Below are 25,909 nucleotides of genomic sequence, written 5' to 3' on the forward strand. Positions count from 1 at the left end.
CACCTATTCATTTTATATAAGAGCCTTTGAATGTGAGAACCCGTTCTCAAAACATCAGACGAATATGCAGCCGCATACATTGTTACTCTCCCTGTCATTCTCTCTTTCATAACCCTTAAAACTGCAGACACTGACACACCACTGCACTGGGATACCAACTTAACCACTTCATTTACTGGTTTCTCAGGATACTACTGACAGAACGTTACATAAATATTGAGTAGAATCTGTTTCTCACCCCTTTGCAAAGGCTGTCCTTGCTGGTGTTTTGAAAACAAGCTCGGAGAACACGGAGACTTTCCCTCACGCATAGAACTCGGCATATTATTTTTCTAAGGCTAAGTCAGGCAATATTACTAAGTTGCACTACTTCCTTGCTGTTCACATGATTATTTTTAGAAAATAACCAATGTTATAAAATATCATTATGTACACAAATCTCTAAGCTCATTGAAAGTTATGTTACTACAAAATGTTCACACTTATCTTGCCTTGCCATGTCACCAAGTTATTTTACGAATTGCACTATATTTGGCGGAACAAAAATCGTTATTAGGATGCTTGTCAAAGTTTCCAACCGCAATAAATTTACGAACTTTTTGTCTTGTTTTGATCATCATCAATATATTTATTGGACTTACAGCAATGCATATGACTGTTTATGCCCATTATATATTTTATTTACATAAGATACAATTTAAATAAAATCTACAAACAAATTTCAAATACACTCCTATCTATATCATCCTTAGAAATATACATTACCATGTTATATCATTTTGTCTAAAAAATGCAAGTAAAATATATTCAAAGAAAGAAGCCAAATTTATGGGAAATGATTACTGGTGCAAAGAGTTAACCATAAAGGTGAAGCAATAAGTAAAAAAAGAAAGAGCATTGGGTTTAAAGTGAGACGTCATTTGCGGCAGCATATCCCATACTACAAATTAGCCATTGTTTTACCTTACGTAATGAATCCTGTAACAACGCTGGATTTTCGTGTGGATTATATTACTTCTATGAGTTTGCAATGCTTTCTGCATGCAGGTGGTTTTGTTTACAGAAGGTGTCAGGGTTTGTGATTTGACATATAGGTAGAAATACAAATGATGAAATTATTTGGTTCTTGGCGAAAAATGGTTCGAAACTCCGGCACAAGGTTGCTTCAACTGAGATCAACGTGCTTTACTGAGTTTTCCGTCTGGAGTAGTTTGTTAGATGACAGCACTTTTTTTTTACTGTTTTCGTCAAGATCAAAACATTCCTAGGTTCAAATCCCACCCTTTCCTGATTATTTTTTTCCATTTTATTTACCGAGTACGAAGTGTTGTAATATAAGATTATATGATATTACTGTAAATATTTATGCGATGCATGCTCAGTGGCGGCGATTGAGTTCCAAAACTGATGGGATAAGGTACCAAAACTGGTGGGAGGCAAGGACAGTTTACTTTCTTCCCTTGGTAGATAAGGTTTAGCATAGTGCGGGGGCAACTGCCCCTCCACACCTCCCTAATCGTCGCCACTGTGCGTGCCTCAAGTAATGCTTCTACTAATGTTCTTAATCTTTCAGTGATTGGCAGGATTTCAGAAAAAAACTTTTCCTTTCATTCAGCTGTCATAAGTTAACACATATTAAGAAAAGAACTTACATGTCATTAACATCTATTCTTGACAGGATGTTGTAATCAATGGGTTCCGGGCTCGACACCCAGTGGAGTCACATTACACATTGGTTCGGATTCCAGTTTATAATGTAGGTTGAGTCCCGATAAGTCTGTTTGTAAGACTGTAGAAAACTTCTTACGTCACGTGCTGGAAACATATTTGTTAAAACACTAAAATAACACACAAACAGCACGATAAAAAGCACTTCGGAGTTCTTCCAAGCTTTCGGCTCCTTCACGGAGTCATCTTCAGGGCTGGTCGAGGACAGACTGAGTAGACAATACAAATATATATACGAATAGAATGTTGTTTGCTTGCGCTCTTCAATTTATTTTCCATGATACAACCACAAATTTTATGCTATATTTTGTGTTTGAAACTACCCACCTCAGAATTAACATCACATGTTTCTTCTCATTCCATCCTGCATCTTGCTTATTACGAATAAAACGTCTTCACGAAATGCTGGAAGTAAATTACATAAATATAAACGGAAATTTCTCAGAAATGTAGATAAGTATTCTCGTCCAAGGCCGTTTACTTTCTGAAAAAGTCCTTGTAAAGAAGCAAGAAGTTTGAATGAACGACTTTTGATTCCACAAGCAAACATGATCCTCCTACACCACGCCGACATGCTCACGTTATTTTAAGTACTCTGTTCGAGAGATGAAGACATAGACATTTCTGTAGAGGTGTAGTGTAAAGTGGAAAATTGTAGGTGGGGGAACAGAAGATTTTGCATTGTTAACTTCACACATGGGTTTGAGTCTGCCTGGGTTCAGTCTCTGGGTATTTGGCCTGTGTATATGGCAACACACCAACGTGAGGAAATTAGGAAGTTACGAGTGATAAGCGTAACCCGGTCATAAAAATCTCCTATGACGGCTGAGGGTTCGACGTGCTGACCCCACGTCACCTCATTACCGTTTGAAGAACTTCACACCACTAGGTAGGATTATGGGAGGAAGACCGGCAGTTGGGAGATAGGCCAAGGCCCTTCGAGGGATGTCGCACCATGGGTTATTATATATAGCTATACTTCAAGGAAGGTTCCTTTAGCTCAGTTCGATTTTCTCTGACTCGATACTAGTTAGAAATTCAATGAAATTCGGTTGATTGTCAATATTTTAGGCAAGAAACTTGTTATTTCATTCAGCTATGCATCATAAGTTGTTAACACACATTATGAGTCAATAATAATAAGTTTAGAAATTGACAAGACGTTTCTGGACTGAAGGTAACTAGGGGTTGTTTTCTTGTAACGTCGTTGCTGTGTCCAACTCGGTCTTGTGATTAAAAAAACAAAAAACCTATATGTATGTTCACTTTCCTCTTACAACAGTTCTTCTTTCGCGAAAAAATCGTTCCATACTTTCCAGTTGTAAACATATTTTTCTATGAAGTGTTGAATATATTTCTAGTCTGCTTTCCACAAGCTACACAACTTCTTACTCTCTCTCTCTCTCCCTGAGGTGCAATGTAACATAATTTAACAAGGCAATTGCACAGACGATAAACGGACACGTTTTAAAGTCTGTAGGAGAAGCAGGTAAGGGAGGCTCGATTTTAGCTGCAAATCAGTGGTTTCGTTACAGGAAAATCCCCAACAAAGCAAGGAAATAACTAATGAATGACTGTGCTTTATGATCTTTATGGCCTAAATTAGTGAACGAAACTCTTTCGATCTAAATCTTTAAAAGAAAACCGTTTTCCAGATGGAATAGGTGTATGCATGAATAGCAAACAAAAAAGTAAGATATCATATTAGCTGTGGAGTTCACTCTGTTGTAGCTTTGTGGCATTTCTAGTTCCACTTGTGTCTGTGATAAGGATTCGACCCTCACTTCATCTGGATATTTTCATTTATATTAAGGCCTATAAGACAATAATATGAAAGGTTCCGAAATATTTCTTACATGGGTGTATTTTTTTAAATTTGTTAGTACTGAAAAGGAATGTTTGGGAAAATTGAATATTTATTTAATATCTTGTCCAGTAACCACTTGCATCTATGAGGCGTCGAGGAACGGATTGCACAAGATGTCGAATATACCTGTGTGAAGTGCACACGTCCAGGCATTGTTGACGTGGTCAAATAGTTCTTCACTTCTTCGAGGTGGTGGATCAATCCAGTTTTCTTTCAAACACCGAACGACTTCGGCCCACATATTTTCAATGGGGTTGATATAACATCACATGGGTGGCCAGTCAATTAGATTTATGTTGTTTCGTTCAGAAAACCAATGCTGAACAATGGCTGAATCATGGCTGGGGGAGTGGTCTTGCTGGAAGTCAATAGTTACTTCGGGATACAAAGCTCGCACGCCAGGAACCATAACATGCTCCAAAATGTGCACATACTGTATCCCGTTGAGACGTCCTATGCGGTGTAGGTCACCTCCGCCACCGAGATATGTCCAACCCCAGACAGGCACGCTCATGTGACGTGAATTAGCAACAAAACGGGGATCAAATCATTGTCCTTAATGCCAGTAGACCAGAACCGGACCATCATTTGCAATAGAAAATAAATACTTTTTTGTCTGAGAAGATTACTCTATTCAAAACTTGATCAATACAGCTAAACGAGGTGACAAACAAGCTCCCTGAATTAAACTGATCACCTTTTCTCTTGTGGATTTGTCGTAGAGCTCCATTCTTCTCGAGGTTGAAGAAAGAAATGTTGCATGCCTCTGTTTAGAGCGTAGTTCAAGGGAAATAAGGTCCTCTATTGGTATAGTTAATCACGTTATGTTGAAGTTGGTTCAAAGACAACATCCAATAACATTCAACCATGAAACGTTTCGTACGAATTCATAACAGAAAGAGATGTCAAGAATAATAAAATAAATTAACCATTATTTAAAATTACATTAGTTTAATTTAATGAACAAATAAAGAATAATTATGACAAATGTGCTACAACGAGTAGTTCTCTTTACGTCCATGTGTAAAAGTATTTGGTATTACTAAACATGCACACACGCTCAGAACATCTGAAGCGTAGTGGTAACTTGTCCGACGATCATACCTCTTCTTACGTTCATCTTTTCTCTTTGAGGTGTTGGTTCAATCCCGGGTCAGCTTCCACATTTTTTTGATGTAATACCTAATGTAAATTTCTTGTCACAATTTTTTCGTCCACAACAAACAAGAAAAGCAATAATTAAACGATCTTTTCCCCAAGACAATGATTGAAACATCATATTTATTCACATAAAAATCTATTCCACTCACAAAATTCCTTCCTTCGGCTCTAAATGCAACATCACCAAAACATTCATGTTTCAATGTTCATGTTGGAAATTGAACGATAAACAGTTTTGGGAACACAATGCTTTATATGCAACCTCATGTTGTTATGGAAATATGCATAAGAAGTTGAATGAAAGTATTCGTAAGGATTACTCTTGAAACTCTAGAGTTGTAATCTTGTGATTTGTTTTTCGCAGAGTAATCTGTTACAATCAAGGTTAAATTACAGTGGTCAACAAATTTTAATTTTTTTTTTTTTTGCGACATGGATGAAAATTCACTTTTCTTTATCAATCCATGATGCTGAACACGAAGCTGACAATGAAAATGCCACCCGACTTCCGGTTTAAGAATTATACGAGGTATTGTCGAAAAGTCGGGTTTCCTAATGTTCTAACGTAGTGGAATGACGTATGCGTGGTGTGCATGTGACTTTTACACTTGAACTGTATTATGCAAACAGTACAAAACGTGGGTACATTTCCATCTGCCTTTCCAAGTAAATTCATGAATCATAGTTTTTACATTAATCACAAAATAATTATTTTCTACTATACTACTGTATTGTGTGTTCTTTACTACTTACGTGGGATTAAATCCGCTTCCTCTTGTTATATATTAGTTATTATGAAGCCATGGGCTGAAACAGCCATATATATTATTGTTGTTATAGTTACTGGTTGTTGATTTTATACATACATGTGTTATGGAGTTAATATAAAAATATTTGAACCCAAGTGTTTCATTAAAAAAGTTCTTTAAAATATAATACACGATAAGTGGCGACGATGGATTGGATACATTTGTGAGTTGAACAATTAACAAAATTATTGTAGTTGAATAGAAGATTCAAATCTACTGTAAGAAGTTTGAAAAATGAATACGTTACCATTCTTTGAGTCCTATGAGGTAGGAAGTAATATTAAAGCTTATGTGCGAAGATTTGATTCATTTTTAAAGGCACAAGAAGTTAAAGAAGATAAAAAGGTTCATTTATTGTTATCAGTAATTGGAAATAATGCTTATGAGGCATTGTATATTAAATTAGCTCCAAATGATCCTAGTAGTTTTCCTGTCGAAGTTTTGTTGACTGAACTCGTTGATATTTATGAACCTAAAACAAACAAGTTGCTTGAGATATATAAATTTAAAAATGCTAAAAAAGAAAATGGTGAATCAATGGATGACTATATATCACGAATTAAAAAGTTGTCATTAACATGTGGGTTTAAGCCAGAAGAGTTTGATAATGAATTAAAGCAACAAACAATTTTTGGACTTGAGGAAGGTACATTAAAAAGGAAGTTAATTATGGAGACTCCAAAGACGTACAAAGATGTTTGTGATTACATTAGGAATCATGAAGTACTAGACAGATTTGGTAGCCATATTCAGCAAGACTCAAACATCCACAAAGTTAACACATACACACCAAGAAGTATGTACAAGAACAAATTAGAGGTAAAGAATTGTTATAAAGCACAATTGCAACAAGATAGTCCACGGAATTTTAACTGGATTTGCTATAGATGTGGTTCGAAAACAAAACATGGAGCTGAAGGTTGTCCAGCTATGGGGAAAGCTTGCAGATTTTGTGGCAAGATAAATCATTTTTCTAATGTTTGTAGATACAAGAATGAAATAAAGGATGTAGATAAAAGATCATCTGGGAAGAAGGCAGATTTCATGCATCAGAAACAACCTAACTACACCTCAAGGGCTGTGCAATATTTAAATAAGACTACATCTAATGTAAGATCTTCTTCTACACCCTCTGAGGAGGAAGATGCGATAAACAAAACCCGAGGTAATAATTTTGACTGCAGTGGAAGCCAGCACAATATATTCAGTATAAATGTAATAAATACTGTACAGCATAAAAGTGAAGAAAGTAGCAAGAATGTTGAGGAGTTATTATACAATGAGATTCAACCCTTACATGTTCAGCTATATATCTGCAATGAACCAGTTAAATTCATAGTGGATACAGGAAGTTATGCTAACATTCTACCTAAGAGTAGTGTATGGAAAAGCAGCGACGTTTTACGATTGAATCCACTCAAAAATGGCTATGGTACTATCACAGGAGAAAAGTTGAAATTTGAGGGTCAAATTTCCTTACCTGTAAAGTATAACTCACTGAGTTATGAAATGCCGTTTATAGTAGGAGATTTAAATGATTTAAAACCTATACTTGGTCGAGCAGGATTGCGTATTCTCTTTGGCGATTGGAGAAGAAGTTTGGTAATTGATACTGTACAAGGGCAAATGGACAAAATATTTTGGAATAGTATTACAAGGAGCTTGTACACAGACACATCGAATGGGGAATCAGCGAAGTTGAAATCTGATATTTTAGTAAAATTTAAAATTTTGTTCAATAATGACATTTCAGAACCTATAAGAAATATTAATGTTAGAATTCCATTGAAGCCTGGATTTGTACCTGTGAAAAGGAAAGGTTACAATCTACCTTACTTTATGCGTGATGAAGTAGGCAAGGCAATAAAAGATTTGTGCCAGCAAGGAATCTTAGAAGAAATAGAAAGTTCTGATTGGAGTAGTCCCGTAGTTCCTGTGCGAAAAGCAGATGGAAGTATTCGTGTATGTGCTGACTATAGCAAAACTGTAAATCCAAATGTAGATACTTTACAATATCCACTTCCAACTTTTGACGAGCTTTATCATAAGTTAGGTTCACATAAGTGATATACGAAGATTGATCTACGTTCAGCTTTTCATCAATTATTAGTCGAAGAAAAGTCTCAACGTGTTCTTACCATTGTAAATGAAGGTCATTTATATGTACATAAACGTTTACCATTTGGAACTAAAATAAGTTCTCAAGTATTTCAAAGAGCCATGGACACAATACTTGGTGGTATTGATGGAGTGGTATCATTTATTGATGACATTCTTTTAGGAGCAGATACATTGTATGACTGTTACAAACTAACTGTATTAGTTTTGGAAAGATTGATGCAGTACAATGTGAAGGTAAATTTGCAGAAGTCTGAATTTTTTGTTCATGAAGTAAATTTTCTAGGAAGGAAATTCACGGAATATGGAATTTTACCTACAAATGAACATGTTCAGGCAGTGTTAAAATGTAAGGTGCCTGAGAATAAAAAGGAATTGGCGACATTTATGGGTTTAGTGGCGTATCATGCACGATTTTTGCCTAATTTGAGTTCTAGGATACCTAATCTTTATTTATTGCAAAAGAAGAGTGTACAATGGTTTTGGAACGAAGAATGTGAAAGGGAGTTTCAGCTAGTTAAGCAGCTATTAGTTTCTGCACCTGTTTTAGTAGCATTTGACACTCGATTGCCATTAGTTTTAGTCACTGATGCAAGTGGCTATGGGATAGGTTGTCAGTTGACACATGAAATAGAAGGAGTGCTGAAACCTATTGCATGTTTTTCAGCTACTTTAACAGATAGTCAAAAAAGTTACTCTCAAGCTGACAAGGAAAGTTTGGCAGTAGTGGAAGGTATAAAACATTTTCATATATATTTGGCAGGAAACAAATTTAAAATTCTAACAGATTCTTCAACAGGTAAATCGATATTAGATCCGGACAAAGCAATTTCTCCTACAGTATCTATGAGATGGCAAAGATGGAGGTTACTTCTAGCAAATTATGATTATTCCATTCATTACACGAAGAATGTAGGGATAGCTGATGTCTTGTCCAGATTACCTGTGTCATGTTTAGTGAATGAAGAAGAGGATTTACCTATTTATTTTTTGGATAATGAGACATTGATGAGTGAAGATCCTTTAAGAGTTGAGGAAGTAATTGAAGCAATGAAACAGGATGAACAATTGTTACTAGCATATGAATACACAGAGAAGAATTGGAGGAATATAGCACGTAACGAAGCTGATGGAGAATTGAAAAAATATTCTCAGAATAAAAATGTCTTAAATTGCAATAATGGAATGTTATGCCATGGTGAGCGAATTGTAGTGCCAAAATTATTGAGAAATAAGGTTCTAAAAGACTTGCACAAATTTCATTCTGGAGTTGTGAAATCCAAACATGTTGCAAGAAAGTACTTTTGGTGGCCGAGCATGAACCAGGATATAGAGAATTATGTTCTGTCGTGCGATGTGTGCAGAAGACATTCAAGAGCACCAAACAAACAAGAGTATGTTTCATGGAAGCCTGAAGAAGAACCATTTCACAGAGTACACATAGATCATTTTTTCTTCCGTGGATATAAATTTCTTATTTTAGTGGATGCATTTAGTAAATATGTAAATGTTTGGCAAGTTGTTCATTTAACGGCTGAAGAAACTGTTGAGAAGTTGACAAATCATTTTTTCATATTTGGAATACCAAATACCATATGTTCTGATGGTGGTCCACCATTTGCCAGCAGGGATTTCCAGAGATTTTGTAACAATCATGGAATAAAATTAATTCACAGTCCACCGTATAGACCATGTGCAAATGGAGAAGTTGAAAGGCACGTACAAATCATCAAAAGGTACATGACTTTAACAGGAGAGATATCAAAAGGCAACGTCAACAGACGCAATGCTTCTGTGGATAAATTCTTAAAGAGAATGTTGTTCTATCACAACAATACTGTAAATGTGATTATGGGGAAATCACCAAATGAAATTTTATTTTCATACAAAGTAAACACCAATAAATTAATTCATAATGATAGAACAAGGGTTATTTATGAGGCAGAGCATTATAAGAAAGGATCTGGAGTATATTATTATTGTCCAGAAAGAAAGCAGTATGAAAAAGGCGAGATAGTAGGACAATTATCGCACTCAATTTTCAAAGTTAAGAGGGACAATTACACAAGAAATGTTCATTTTTCATTTTTGAAGCCAGAGATTTCCAGAAGGAACGAGAGTGGAAGATATGGTAATGGTGAACGCTCGACACGATGTACTGAAGAGTTTGGTGGTGAGCAAAATCAATTTGCTAACTTGGACTATATGGAATTACCTTCTGTGGCTCACAATGAAGAAGAGAAGCCAGGATGTTCGAAACAAGAGTCCACTGCAGCAGCATCATTTCCACGAAGGTCTGCAAGGATACATAAACCACCTTGCAGATATGAACCAGATTAGAAATGTTAAGATTATTGTTATTATTATGTTTCATTTTGTAACCAAGGGGAATATTGTTATATATTAGTTATTATGAAGCCATGGGCTGAAACAGCCATATATATTATTGTTGTTATAGTTACTGGTTGTTGATTTTATACATACATGTGTTATGGAGTTAATATAAAAATGTTTGAACCCAAGTGTTTCATTAAATAAGTTCTTTAAAATATAATACACGATACCTCTTTGCTTCCATCTTGTAATGAAGTTCAGGATCATCCCTGGTTACTGTCCAGCAATAGTCGGCAAGCATTCCTGTACTCCATTTCCCTTGGTATCTTTTCTCCATTACAGATATTTGTTGGTGGAAATTCTCACTGTGTTCATCACTTACCTCCCCACAACTTTTCGGTAAGAACTTTTCGGTAAGAGGGTGTAGAAAATGCAATTTAAGGAACATATTGCAACCCATTTTTTGATACGATGAAACCAAATTATTTAAAAGTTTTTCATAGTCTTCAGCACGTTTGTTTTCCAAAAAATTGTTGGAGACTTCTCCGAAAGAACTCCATGTACGTTTCTCAACATCACTTAGCAGGTGTTCGAAGATCTCGTCCTGGTGAAGTTGACGAATTTGAGGGCCCACAAAGTTCCTTCCTTGATCTTCTGTTCACTGATTTTTGGAAATTTGTTATGTAGATATTTGAATACCAAAGAGTATCGATCCAACTTTTTGACAAAGTTTTTGATCAGTCCAAGCTTTATATGAAGTGCAGAAAGTATAATATTTTCAGATTCAACGAGAGGTTCATTATGTACAACCTTAGTGACAATGAAGTTCGACCAGTCACAAATATAGGAGTGCGTTGTGAAAGAAGGAGAACACATGCATATGCTGAACATATTTTATTCAGCAGGCTACATGGAACAAAGGAAAACATAAATTTCCGCTGCAACGCAGCAATGTATGGTGTCCACACAAAATAAAACATTTTCGTCCATCTACACGTGACATTGAAGTTCGACCACTGTTAGAGGGGATCCTGTTTACCATGGTGTGACGCCGCACCGTCGGCGAATAACTGTGGCAATGCGTCGGGGCATGCTGCGGACGAGTCGTTCAAGGTATTCCACATCGATGCGGTGCCATTCCTCCTGCAGGCAGGCGATAAAAGCAGCCACTGTCGTGGGTCCCCTCTGTTGCACACGTCGGTTAAGAACACGCCACACATTCTCAATGGGCGAGAGGTCGGGACTCGATGGTGGCCATGGCAGAGTTCGCACGTGATGGCGAGTCAACCATTCTCTTGTCAGCCGCGCTGTATGAGGCCTGGCATTGTCGTGTTGAAAGATGAGACGCCGCCTGTGGAACAGGTGCCTTCGCACTGTGGGAAGATGCCGCTCCAGTATGCGTGTATAGGTGTGTGCATTCACAATGCCCTCACACACGTGTAGTGGGCCAACCCCAGATGCCGTCATGCATCCCTATACCATCACTGACGCAGGTTTCTGTACCCGACGTGCATAACATTTTGCTTCATTCTGTTCCTCCTTCTGACAAATGACTGTTTTCCATATTTTCCCGTACACAACATTGAAAATGGATTCGTCCGTCCACGAAACCCTGTTCCACTGCCGAAATGTCCATCCCCGGTACATTCGTGCCCACCGAAGTAGATTGCCTTTGTTCAACATGGAAAGGAAGGGTTTACGTTTCGCCTTGTACACTCGGTAACCGCATCGCTGTAGGTAACGGCGAATGGTACTGGTTGGCACTTCAATGTGAAAGCATTCTCGAGTCCACAGTCGTAATTCGGTCACAGAAACATGATTGTTGGTCTGGATATAGCACCTGAATATCCGTAGGTCACGCACGCTCAGCAGGCGTTTTCGACCGCGGGCCTTACCTGGCTGTGTAGTACCCGTATTTTGGTGGTGTTTGATGATGCAGTGGACGGTTGACTTGGGTAAGTTCAGTTGGCGCCCTATTTCCCGTTCACTGAGTCCATCCCGTTGCAACTCCACCACTCTTCTCCTCACGGTGTTGTCAATAGGTTTCCTCCTGGCCATGGTGATGATGCACTGCGGTTCCTCGGTGCACAGCACGCGCTTATATACGGCGGACTCCCTTATCGTGTCTGTGACGTCATGCTTCCGTCGAATGCGCCACTATCTGGAATTTCCGTACGGGTCTGGTCGAAGTTCAATGTCACACGTATAGTTCCCCGTTTTCGTTCTTTACGTGACCTTGGGTGCAACATGCTGTGATCACGATTCTTGCCTGCTCACACGCCTCCTCTTACACACATGCGTCACTTCTGCGGGTCACCCATTCCACCGCCTATGCCTCTGTGCATTTAGTCAAGTATTCCTTTCTGGTCGAACTTCATTGTCACCAAGGTTGTACTTTCATATTTCCAGTTTCCATACTTTGACGTAATGGCAAATCCTTTTTAATAAAATGAAGCTCTGTCTCTGCTATTCCATTCGCAGAGGAAACAGCAATATTTGGTAAAGCCTTGTTGGAGTTCAGTTAAAATAGCAATGACTTTCAAATCTGCACATATTTTCCATAGGTATGTACCTAGTTGTTCTATTTAATTGATTGAAGGAGGAATTTTAGGTTATCATATGATTCTTTCTTTTACATAGAATAACAAATAAGGATTGACGTCAATTGATTGCTGTTATGAAGCTGTACAGCTTTTAGACTTTATACCGATGCATATATGAACAACCGCCACTCTTCGCAGATGTGCTTAATGCCCATAGCCCCCAATAAACCATTAATATCACTGCAGTATATCAGATCTCCTTCGGTAGAAAAGTATTCTTCCAACATTTTTTGACCGTCACGATAAAATGACACCTTCACATTACTAGCCAGAAAATTCCATTGTTGAACTCTGCACGTCTGCACAAATTAACACCTCACAAAACAATAAATATAGAGGTTTTGTGGCTGATCTTGAACAGTTCCCCCTTTCCTTACAACAAATAAAAAAATTAGATAAGAAAAGAAAAACTCAACATTTACTTCTTACAGCTATGCAATACCATATATATAGGGAACTTCTCCAAATCAACAATGCCTTGGAACTCAATTATAATTAGTCAATTGCGATTTTTAACTACAGTTTCGTATTTAGGAGACCAATATTGACTAGAAATTGTATATATCACTCATGTCGCATTTTGGCTGTTGACCAGTGTTATTTCATAGTTCTTGTATTCAGTAAATATCGTACTTCTGTGTTCACTTCTACAGAAAAGAAATGGAGCGGCTTGGATTTGAACCTGTGATCTTTCATTTTAGATTTAAAAAAAAAAACATTTACGCCTCTTACAAGGAAATGGACGAAAAGTTTCCTAACACGGTTGCGGCAACAACCACCTGCCAGTGTTCCAAACATTTATTTGCCACAGATTCTGGATAAGTTGCTCTCTACAGAAATGACCGGTATTGTGCAGTGTATTTTAGTTGAAATTTTTCTTAAACTTATGCGAACATTGATGAAGAGGATTTACCAGGATATCAACCAGGTTATTTCCGAATAGGCTTCCGAGGTTTTGAGAGCTCTTTTATCTTCAGGGATTGAAGTGATGACCGATAACGTGCTTGCTACTGGTAAGCGTGGTCGAAACTTCGATTGCTCATGCTGCAGAATTTTATTTTCAAAAGGAGTATGGCATTGGACGAAAAATATATATACTCTTCTTCGATGATCTCTCTGTGTATTTCACGAGGTGGAAGTAATGAAGAGTTTAGCATTTCCAGAAACAATTTCAATGATATTATGCAATCACGTGCCACGTGGAATGGCAGAATCAAGTAACGTATAGGAAAGTCTGAGGGTAGTTGTTTTGAATATTGCGAATTTGGTGAAAAGTTCATTAGATATACTTTCTGTTGAAATAACATAAATATTTTGTTGAAATTAGACAAGTATTTTGGATATAAAGCAGTGGCGAATTAATGATCATTCTCAAGTATTGCATTTTGTAGATGTCACGCAATATATAAATAGTTATTAGTAGATTTTTATCGCATCGGCCTCGGTTGCAATAGCCATTTACTTACTTCAATTGGGGATTTATTATTAAATTAAGATGCATTGGAAGATGGAAGTGAGGGGAATAAGAACAGTCATTACTAAAGAAACGGACATAACATAACCAATCTTAGCGAATTGAACACATTAAACTCTCTCGTTCGTTACAAAAATTCGCTACAAAAATTTCGAAATAATTAATGTTTTAGGTGTGCAGTGAAGAGCATACACAATACTTATCTTAAATTTCATTACTTGATTGATGATTTGGTTTAATTTACTTCACCTTTGTGACAATTTTCGTTAATCGCGAAGATGAGAATGGGAGATGGTATGATGAAATTTATGAAGGAACACTTACAAAGAACACCCATGATTGACCAGAATTCGAACCCAGGATTAAATACCATTACCTACAGCATCCTGAATGCATATATATGATATGTAAATTAGTCATAAGGTGTGGTGTTAACTCAGCTTATGAAGAATAGCTAAAATACAAAAAGTTTTACCCTTAAATCCTGTCAAGCAACTGAATAAGCATTAACCTTCATAGGGAAAAAATGTGCAGAAGAGACATCCCTCGAAGTGTGCATCGGATATTTTTTATTTTTAGTGTTGAAATATCAACTGTCTCTGTTCAGCTAAGAAGAAGAAAATAAAAGATGGGATTTGAACCCGCGACCTTTCAAGCATGTTGAAAAATAAGAAATCCAGCGTCTAACCAACTGCTCTACATTAACTTACTGACAACATCCCCTTAAAAACACGTTGACGTTTATGATAAAATCGACCTTACTGTGTTCCAGCACGTTTTCTCCACAAGTCGTGAAAGAAATGATTTTCTGAGAACTGTTCGATATTGTGCAGGGTATTGTAAATAAAATGTCGCATAAACTCCTCAGTAATTTGCCTCTTTCTACTCAAACGTGATGGCGATTTTCTCCAGGTGGAGAAAACCCCTGTTCAGTGTTTCAAAGCTATGTGATGTCAAGTCGAACACGCAAAATTGTTACAATTCCGCAAGAGTCTTATTCTTATTCTTATTGCTATTTACTCTTTCTGTTTGATTGTGTATTATATTAGCGATTTATAGTCTATAAATTCATGGAATGTGCGAAATTGGAAACCTTTCACCACAGCGTTTTTGATCTAGTTGAAAGACCGACTCAAAGTTGAATACTCTCAGCTGGCAATGAAGTGCAATGTTGCTAAGTTTACGAATTCAGGACTTAGAATTATTTGGGGGGGTCAATTAACATGTTGCGAAGAGTACATAATGATATTTTATAACATTGGTTATTTCCTAAAAATAATCATGTGAACAGCAAGGAAGTAGTGCCACTTTCAACATGGCGAGTTCCATGCGTGCGGGAAGGTCTCCGTGTTCAGTGATACATCGAATCGGTGAGACTGTTTACAGAAGGTCTCAGGGTTGGTGATTTACTATAAGTCTGAGCTGTAAAAAAACAAGGGAGTTGACAGCTAAATTTTGTGTTGAGATCTCTTTTGTTTAGGTTGCAGTGTGGAGCCAGGCATTACCATGCAGCACTACAATACCTTGAGCAAGCAAAACAAGCCTTGGGGGGGGGGGGGGGGTGAAGACCGAAGTAAGGTTAGGCGAACGATGCATGATATTTTAGATGAGCAAATGTACATGAATATTATGAGTGAACATCAAACCCAGAAAGAGGGTAAAAAACGAAGAAAGGAAGAAAAATTCAGGAAAAATCTACAGAAGGCGAAAAAATGGGTCAAGAGGAACAATGTATTTTTGATCAGGTCTGACAAAGAGAATAAAATGGTGATCATGGAGAGCGAAGAATACCGGAATAAATTGGAGGATAGTTTTAGGAATGACGATTATGAGGAAGTCTTGGGGGATCCAATTAATAGAATAAAAAGGGAGATTAGGAAAGGCAGAGAAACTAGCATTACCCTAGGAAGTATGGAGAAAAAGACACTCATAAAAAAGGTTAAAGAAGGGAACATTCCTACCGCATTCGGTATTCCTAAGAACCATAAAAAATGGTTTTCCTCTTAGACCCATTATTCCTACTTATGAACACTCAGGTTATGGACTAGCTAAGGAACTGATTAAAATAATGAGGAAAATTGGTGGGAGTACCCAATTTAGCATTAAGAATTCGGTTGAAGTTAAAAAGTCCGTTGAAGGGTTGAAAATTGGGGACGACGATAATATCAGCAGTTTTGACGTAGTAAATTTGTATCCCAGTGTGCCTAGGGATAAAGCAGGAGACTGCCTTCAACGGTGGTTGTGGAAATTTTAGTGGCATGGGAATACGTTAGATGGTTTTTCCTCATAACCGGTTTTAATTACCTTAACGTTAATGAAAAGATCTTTAAACAGAAAGAGGGATCTCAGGCCTTGTGGCTAATATTTTCATGCATTATATCGAAAAAGCTGCCCTAGATCAAGTTGGGAGAAGGTTGAAGTTCTATGGTAGGTATGTCGATGACATCCTCATAATTGGGAAGGAAAATGACCTAGACCTTGTTTTCACTGAATTGGGAAAACAGGAGGAACAGATTAAATTCACAAGGGAAGACCTAGTCGACAAGAGGATTAGTTTTCTAGATTTAAGTATAACAAAAACTGATTTCAGAATAAAGACTGGTGTTTTTCATAAGCCAATGGCGGGTGATCTATATATAAACAGGAAATCCGAACATTCATGTAGAGTGGAATCCAACGTTTACCTCGAAGGAGAAGACAAAGAAGAAGAGAACCCCCCTCTCTCTCTCTCTCTAAGAAAAGAAAGAAAGAATTTATTTATTAGAGCCGAAAGATTGTGTAACGATAAAAATGAGAAGGAGAAAGAAATAGCATGGATAATGGGAATGGGCTTGAAGAATGGGTTTTCGACCTTGGAGATGAATAGAATAGCTAGGAAAGCTGAGAAAGTTGTTCAAAATGAACTAAGCCAAGCGTCAAGTCAACCTTGCAGCAGGTTTTCGCATATGTAGATCCAAACGTGCACGCAAGAATATAGTTCCACTGAGACTGGTTCTATTCCGACACAACTGCATACTTACAAGAAAACAGTTATTTAATTTGTAATATACAGACAAAATAATACATCCATTAGCAGGTATGGACTTAATTGGTTTCAATCCCTGTGCAGACGAACTTACAACCGCAGATTCGCCAACTGCTTGGCCAACTACAATGTGTATTGCGTTGAAGAGACACTGAAACTTTAGAGCGAGTCGAGCGAGACTGAATGCGTTGCAGAACGCGTGGAATCGGTGATACCAGTGTTGCACATCCCACTATCTTAACCCTATGTTTATTGTAGAGCGGCGAGAATGGCTGAATCTCCTGTTCAGCGCGCGGTTTTACCCGAATGTTATTTTGGGCTTCATCCGAAGGGAAATGCTCTTCAAAGTCAAGCAAGTTGTTTTAAATGCATAATCCGCCTTGCGGCAACAAGATCAAAGTAAAACAGGGCGTGAGGTGAATGTGCGCACGAATTGTATCACGGGTCTTGAATGATTTGCTGTTTGAGTTTAGCAAGCAAGAGGAAACGATTGTTTGTTGTTTGACGACAAAAGAATCCCCGCGGTATACCACCATGCAAAACCACCGCCAGGGCTGAAGAAACTGACGATGAGGGGAAGGGGGAGGCTTATTGTTTCACCCACTGGCGGCAATGAAAGCTTTGTTGAAGGCGCATATTTACTGTTCCGCGCAAAGAAAGGGTGATTATCAGCAAGAAATTGACAGACCAAGATTTGAATCCTGGTTTAGTGAAGTGATTCATAAATTGAAACCAGAGTAATAGCAGCAGACAATGCACCTGATTGTATATATCACCAATAACAAATCATGCTTTTTTGGTGGTATAACTTGAATTGCGTGTGTCTTACAGGGACGGATGTATTGCGGACGAAGCAACCACGTTTTTCATAAATGTATTTCTTTCTAAACCAAAAACAATAATTTGTCATTAAATTCAAGAGGGGCCTATTGTTGTTTACTTTTATCTCCGTTTATTTTTCGTTTTGCGTGCTCGAAATATACACACATGCTCTCATGTTTAGAAGTTATTTCGCTCTTATATTAAGTAATGACACATTTATTAAATAATATATGCGCAGAAAGTACTTTTAAAAGAGAAGCAAAAATACATTCCACTTGACATGCATGCGGGTTTTGATGTGTTGTGCGGTTGGCAATACTGTGGATTTTCTCAGTGTCTGCGATGTAAGCAGCTCGGCGGTTGAGGAAAGACTGGCACGGAAGATTCTGAGCTCAGTTCTCCCGCGGATTGATACATAAAACCTGCTGCAAACTTAGCCTGACGCGCGGCTACAGGACGATGGAATTTGCTATGTCGGCATTCCATATCATAAAGTAATTTCGGAAAAAATAGAAAAAGTGATGAAAGGATACGGGGTTAAATGTGGGGCGAAAGCCCCCTTAACATTGAAAAGCATTTTACGGGATATAAGAAAGGAGGAGGGTTGGACAAAGAAGACCTGGAAGGGCAAAAAGGGGTTTACAGAATTGTGTGCGAATGCGCGAGAGAATATGTTGGACAAACTGGTAAGAGCATGCGAATCCGATGGGGTGAGCATGATAAAGATATTAGGGGAAGGGGTTCCTAAAACTGGTCTCGCCGAACACATTATTGAAAGTAAACACACAATCGTAAAAAGGGAAGTTATTAGGAAAAGTAATAATAAATTGGACCGGAATGTATATGAAGCCGCACATATATATGCACCGGTAATGATAATGATAATAAGCTCAATACAGACGACGACAATTTAGAAAAGGGGTGAATCCATTTCCTGGAAAAAAAAAAATGGGATAAGGCTGGTAAGGATTAGGCTATGCCGAGTAGGGATGGCCAAACGGATCCGGATCCAAAAGTTACGGATCTGGATCCGGATCCGAAAATTCCGGATCCGGATCCGAGAGTTAGGAATCCGAAAATTTCGGATCCGGATCCGAGAGATTCGTATCTCAATCCCATTATAATATTACCACACCTTAAAAGGTACGTATTATGATCTTCGATTACAATGAAATTTTTCATTAGTTAGTCCTACAAGAATTTTTTTCAAGTGTTGTTCCTAAAATACTTTGCTACGCATCGGCTAACACACTCGTGCACAAAAATAATCTTACTTGTTTAACATAAAATGTCAGAGGTGATTTTGTAAATGCCATTGAAACGAATATGTATTCATTCGAATGTATTGGAAAAAACATAAATGTGAGACATTCCATTCCAGGATGAAACCTTTAACACATATAACAAGATAGAAATGTTATACAAAAATTATACAATTGTTCTACAGTTAGTTTTACAAATTAAAATAAAACATTATAATATATGCAGTGTTATATAATTACAAAGTGTAAGACTAACAAGGGAGGTTATCTAAGTGTCCCCCTCCGATTTCCATGAAACTTGGCAGGTGTATAGTGGGGCCCAAAGGAAGAAATACGAGTTTTTTTGTTTCAGCTAAAAAACGGTTTTAGGGGCAAAACCCCCTCAAATGTCAAGATGAGGACAAATTGAATTGAGGATCTGACCCCTGTGTCCCTCCGATTTCCATGAAACTTCGCAGGCGTATAGTGGGGCCCAAAGGAAGAAATACGTTTTTTTTTTTTTTTTTGTTTCAGCTAAAAAAATGTTTTAGGGGGCAAAACCCCCTCAAATGTCAAGATGAGGACAAATTGAATTGAGGATCTGACCCCTGTGTCCCTCCGATTTCCATGAAACTTGGCAGGTGTATAGTGGGGCCCAATGGAAGAAATACGTGTTTTTTTGTTTCAGCTAAAAAACGGTTTTAGGGGGCAAAACCCCTCAAATGTCAAGATGAGGACAAATTGAATTGAGTATCTGACCCCTGTGTCCCCCTCCGATTTCCATGATACTTGGCAGGTGTGTGTATAAACGGGCCCAAATGAAGAAATACGTGTTTTTTTGTTTCGGCTAAAAATCTGTTCTAGGGGGCAACCTCCCCTCAAATGTCAAGATGAGGACTGAAGTGGGGATCTGACCCCTGTGTTCCCCTCCGATTTCCATGAAACTTCGCAGGTGTATAGAGGGGCAGAAGGAAGAAATGCAACTTCAGGGGACCTGTTTTTAACCTTTTAGTTTTTAATATGGGCTTTTTAAGAACACATAAAAGTTTCCATCTTTAACAAAGTAAAAGTTCCTAAGTGTTTTTTACCCTTGCCTTCAACCTATATAACACTTTTTTACGTGACACCATGTTTGGTGTCTAGATATTAATGTGGACCTGAAGAAGGAGGAAGTATTGACCTCCGAAACGTCGTTTGGATAAATTTATACTCACTCACGTAAGTTGTGAATTTTTGATACTATCTAACGTATTTATATTTTTATATTCAATAATATAGAATGGTCATGGAAGGAATATTTATCTATAATTTTAAATTTTTATATAAAATAATATTCAAGAAAGTGAGAACACTGTAGTAATATGGACAATTGCAAGGAATTTCAGCAGACATGTTCTATCAGTATTCATAAGTAGTTTAATAAATAAGTCTTAAGTTTTGTGAACCTGTGAAACGTCATTTCGTTCTGACCAAGAAATATAAAGAGAGTCAACTGTTGCCACGGATAAAGAAAATGCATCAGAACATATGCATCTAGCATACGGAGGAAGGTTGCTGATAGGGCTACATAGCCCCGAAAGTCGAGATGATCAAAATTTTCAAATGAAAACAGTAAACTAGGGGAAAAAACCAAAAGGCTAGATGCAACCCACCCTTAAAGCGACTCCCGATTACCATTTTTGTCTTTGAGTACAATTTTAGTAGAGCGAAAAGCTACACATATACGAAATATTTTATATATCCTACCGCCCTAGAATGTACTATCCACCTTTACAATTCCAGCCCTAAGCGTAGCCGTAATTTGTAGGGCGTAAGGGAAGGGGAGAATATCGAAAAGTTTTCTATCCCATCCAGGACTATTTTGCTAAATAACTGTTTACATATGGAAAATCAAGAAAATTAATATATGTTATTTTGCTCTTCAGGTCCAGGAAGTTAACAAAAGTACCCTTCATTTGTAAATTTTGATAAATATAAACATTTTGGGTGGGCGAATGCCATTCCCCCTCTAAATTACGCCTATGCTACTATTCGATATCAACGCATTTGGCACCTTTCTTAGTAGTTTTCCATTTTCCTCATCATTTCACTTCCTTTTAGTCCGCACTAATAAACATGACAAACTGAACATTAGACGCAGAAATTAATGATGCTTTTTATCGTCCTTTCCCCACGACCAGACAAGCGAGGAAAAAAGTGGGCTCGCACCTGCACACCTTGGCCGGGTCGATGCATAGGTCGACGCACCGACGGCGTTTTGGCTGATATCCATCGCAACCGAACTGCCCTTGGTGATCGCCTACTCGTGTACTATCTTGAGTCTACTCCGTGACGACAACCCAGAACTCCGGTATGCGCGACCGACCTTCAGACGGGCGGATGAATCACTGTGCGCGTATCGTTTTGCGGCGATATGAGTCACGAGCGACTCGCTTGCTACTTCCGACCTCCGAAGCTGCTTGAAACATTCTCTGCGTTGTGTTCTTCTTGCGGTTTACCTACAGCTTGTCACAGTACAACAACAACGATTTATAACGTGCACAGGGTGTCTGAAAAGTACTGTCATAAGGAAATTACAATATTTGTTCGATATGACCTCTTTCAAGTTGAAGACACGTCTTCAGGCGAAATATTATGGTCATACACTTGCAAAGATCTCGTGATAAACCACCTAGGAATAAAAATTGTTCATATACTGTAATTTCCCTAAGATACGTGACTTTTTGGACACTCTGTATAAGGGATTCTATGCTGACAGCACTCGAAAATTCCAGTTCTGTCGGTTTATTTTTTGATTTGATTTGATTTAGTTTATTTTACTTCGCGTTTTGTGCCTCTTGGCTAATTTGCGAAGATGGGGATGAGTGATGAAATGATGAAATTGATGAATGGACATTCACAAACAACCAAGCCCGACCGGGATTCGAACCCGGGATCCTTGGCGTCGCAGCGCGATGTGCTAACCACTCGGCCACAGGGTCGTGCTGTTCTGTCGGTTTACAACCCTACAATACAAATCCACAAACTTACGGTTTTTTGACCGGCAAATACTATGTTGGAAGCTCGAATAAGACATTGACACACTCGCCTGTAATGGACTTAATCAGATTATTTCCGGGAAAACGGGAGGGAGGGGGGGGGGGGCAAGCAAAACTTTCCCAGGAGAGCAATGCACATCTATACTTCAAAATTGTGCTGATCCTTTATTTTGAATAATTTGAAAAGGGAATAACATTTATTTAAATCACTTTCAACCGAATTAAAATTTCCACCACTCGTTTTCTAGGGAAGCACATCCCCACTTGTCCCCCCTCCCCTCGCTAGATACGCCCATGTCACCTTCTAGTCACCATCCTTCCTGATCGCCGCGATTACTAAGAGAGTGGCGACCATTAACTGTAACACTAAGGTGACTTAAAAACAATAAACGGGACACTTCTCATACTTTCTTGAAGGAAAAAGGTGAAGGCAAAATGTACACCTTTTAATATAAAAACGGGTTCGTCATAAATACTTGTTTGAAACTAATTAAATAAATAAGTACTGTGTAAATAACACACGCAAAAATACGGTCGCGTCCCATTTTTGTAAATTAATAGGCAGACTGTTAGATTTTAACGGTAGAATACTGTAAATTTTACGTCAACGTCTAACTGTATCGTTTCTCGTCGATATATCATAAGATTTAAAAGTATATTTATTTATTTATTTACGACTTTGTTTACATGGCGAAGTTAAGGCATTAATGCCTTCTCTTCCACTTAACCATTAATTACAGGGATCATTTTTTTCTTTGCAGTAAATTGTATACAATTAAGAAATTTAAAAAAAATGAAAAATAAAATAATAAAAGAAAAATAAAGTAGTGAAAGTAAAATGAAACTAAAAATGAAAGCAATACAGTTTGAATACGAGCAGTCAAGCCCTGGATTAATCATTAATTACGTACATTGCTCATTATTTTTACTAACACAATGAAAAAAAGTAGCTTAGAAGAAATTAAAAATAAAAGCAATACAGTTTCTACATGCACACACACACACACAAACACACATTCACACACAAGTACCTACATAGAAAGCATATTTCGTGGGCTAAATGTATAACGTATTTCTTTCTGGGAATTTAATCTAGGTCCAATTGTTTAGCATGTATAATTTTAATTGTCTTTGGAATGTTACAACTGAGGAGAAGGCTTGGATTTCGGGGGGCAGTCTGTTCCAGTGTCCTGCAGAGGTAACGGTAAACGAATTAGCGTAGAAGTTAGATCTGTGGATACTTGTTAAAAGCAAACTAAAAGCGAAAATTGTTTTTGCCCATCAAACAACTTATATCTAAAAAAAAATAAACAGCCCCCCTCCTCCTGATATGTCTAATTAAGCCGCATACCAAGAAAATTTTGATTTAGGTGAAACATTCACATTCTACGTAACTATAGAATTCTAGTTCTACAGTTTGCTAAAGTCTCGAACGAGAAATTACTCCCGCATTAGGTCTCGACCTTGTCTTGATTTGACAGACATTTGTCTCGTTCTCATCTCATTTTATAAACTGTGATCTAGCTTCTAACCCTAGTCATTTCTTTTTTCTTTAGACTAGCGTTTAGGTTACCGTGAATGTGTGTTTATTTCTGATTTGATTCAGTTGAAATCTCTGTATTAAGCTGCAGACTCGCAATCTCTCCTTCCCTTTCAGGAGAAATAATCAATCATTATCTTACAAAAAAATGCATTATCTCAACCAAACATATTTATCGTTCACTAAATATGCCTAACGCACCAATGAACGCGTTCGAAAAGTTATTTACAGAGAAAACACACATTTTAGGAAGTTTTCTTTGGAACTGTGTGTGCTAACTATCCCGACTTTACCTTCCCATATATAAACGGCCTGTGCAAGGACGTATCAAAGTCATATTAAGTAATAATTATAAAATAACTCGTTTAAATTAATACAATACTGAATTACGACTTTTTTAATTTCAGGGAAATGAGACCGGGAAGAATGACGACGGCCTGAGAAATTATGTTCCAATTAGAGACTGTCAAGTCCTTGGTTCCGTATTTCGGAATAGCGAATTACTGCTTAATACAAAAATAGTATTATTTTCATTATCAACTATATAGTTCACAAACGCTTATGTTAAGATTTTTGAGAAGAAATACATTATTTTTTTGTTTATGGCAAACCATTACAGAAGGAAATGTAATGTTGTAACATATTATTATTGTAAGATTCTCTCTTTTTTGTTTTGGATTTTATTGTTTCATTGAAGTAAATATTTATTGTTTTTTTCACGTTTTGGTGTAAATTTCCTTTAATTTCAGAGTTATGTCGTACTATTTTGACTTGATAACTATTTAAGTTCTATAGTAAATACATTATTATTGTTGTTATTATTTGTTTTTTTTGTGTATATAAACCATACCCTCAAGGAAAGGTTGTTGTTGTTGAGTTTGTTTTTAAGTCTGCTTTATGCACAGATAGGATAATTGGAACTGGTCGTACAGATTAAGGTGGGATCCGAACCCATACACCTTCGGGTAGGCCGCCCTCAAGGAAATACAACACAAAGATCTCATAAAATAAGTTGGAGCTACGGTTATGGGTACAGGTAAGCGGACATGTGGGATAAAATCGTCAAGTTGTTTCTAATGAGAAGACACATTCAGACCTTTTTTATCTTCAAGAAATATAACTTCCTTCTGTGATAAAAAATTTCCTTCCCACAGAAAACACCACCCTCAACTAACTAACTCTCTAGCCTTCTTAAACCCGAAGGTTTATGGCTGCAGCAACACAAGTCTTCCATCTGTCCCTGTCCTGAGTAAGATCAATCCAATCTTTTCCATCCTTACCGATTTCCTTGAGGCCCATCTCAACGTTATTCCTCCATGTTCGTCTTGACCTTACTACTGGTCCTTTACCATCAAGTTTCCCAACAAGAATCCTGTAAACTCTTCTTTCCTCTTCCATTCGTGCCACATGGCATCAGGCAGGGGCCAGGGGGGCTCAGCTCCCCCCCCCTTGACATTAGGTAAAACTATTTTGTATTGTAATTTGTTTATGGTGAAGAGTGAAAATGTAGACAGAATATATTATTTTGTTCACAACTTCGTTCGCGTTCATCTTGTTTATGAACTGACATCTAAGCAGCGGCAAGTGTTTAGAAAATTCTCTAGACTTTAGAAAGTTCTTCATGGGGAGCCTTCTTTATCTGTACCTTTCCTGCCCCTATTGCAGCATCTCGTTTGACAGAAATCTGTGACTTTGATGTCATCATCCACATTCCTTCCACATCTGTGTCAAATGTCAACAGATCCCAAGCTTCGGGAACAAAGGGAGAGTTTTATTGCTTCGGCCGGGGATGTAATGTACGGAAGGCACTATGATTGAAGTGAATATTGTACATTTTAACATGTTTGATATAAATATCTGGATCATCAAAACTAGCATTGAGTGTGTATTAAGGGAAGGTGTCAGTAGAAGTCATTAGCACTTCAAGAGATGTTTTAGAAGATATAGAAAAGAAACTATAGTATTTGTATGATATTTCTAAATTTTATATTTTACATTAATTATTAACCCTTGACACACATAAATTACCTTCATTTAATACTGTTAAACTTTTGAAAAATGGACTGGAGATGAATTATGGAACCTTCTCCACTCACCTGTCTTCTCATCCCAAACACCGCCTTCAACGAATTAGATTTATAATATATAT

General features: G+C 37.6%; 1 protein-coding gene across 1 annotated transcript in view; it reads left to right on the forward strand.

The window, feature by feature from the left end:
* The window catches only part of LOC145994858 (uncharacterized), a 66,598-nt gene extending 42,102 nt beyond the window's left edge, over window positions 1-24,496 (forward strand). Inside the window, exon 13 of the mRNA XM_083131256.1 lies at window positions 24,168-24,496. Coding sequence (XP_082987382.1) covers window positions 24,168-24,175 — 8 coding nt within the window. The 3' untranslated portion in view covers window positions 24,176-24,496. The remainder of the gene's footprint in view (window positions 1-24,167) is intronic.
* The last annotated feature ends 1,413 nt before the right edge of the window (window positions 24,497-25,909 follow it).

Source organism: Lepisma saccharinum, chromosome 11 (genome assembly GCF_977018435.1).
Source record: "Lepisma saccharinum chromosome 11, izLepSacc3.1, whole genome shotgun sequence".
Lineage (NCBI taxonomy): Eukaryota > Metazoa > Arthropoda > Insecta > Zygentoma > Lepismatidae > Lepisma > Lepisma saccharinum.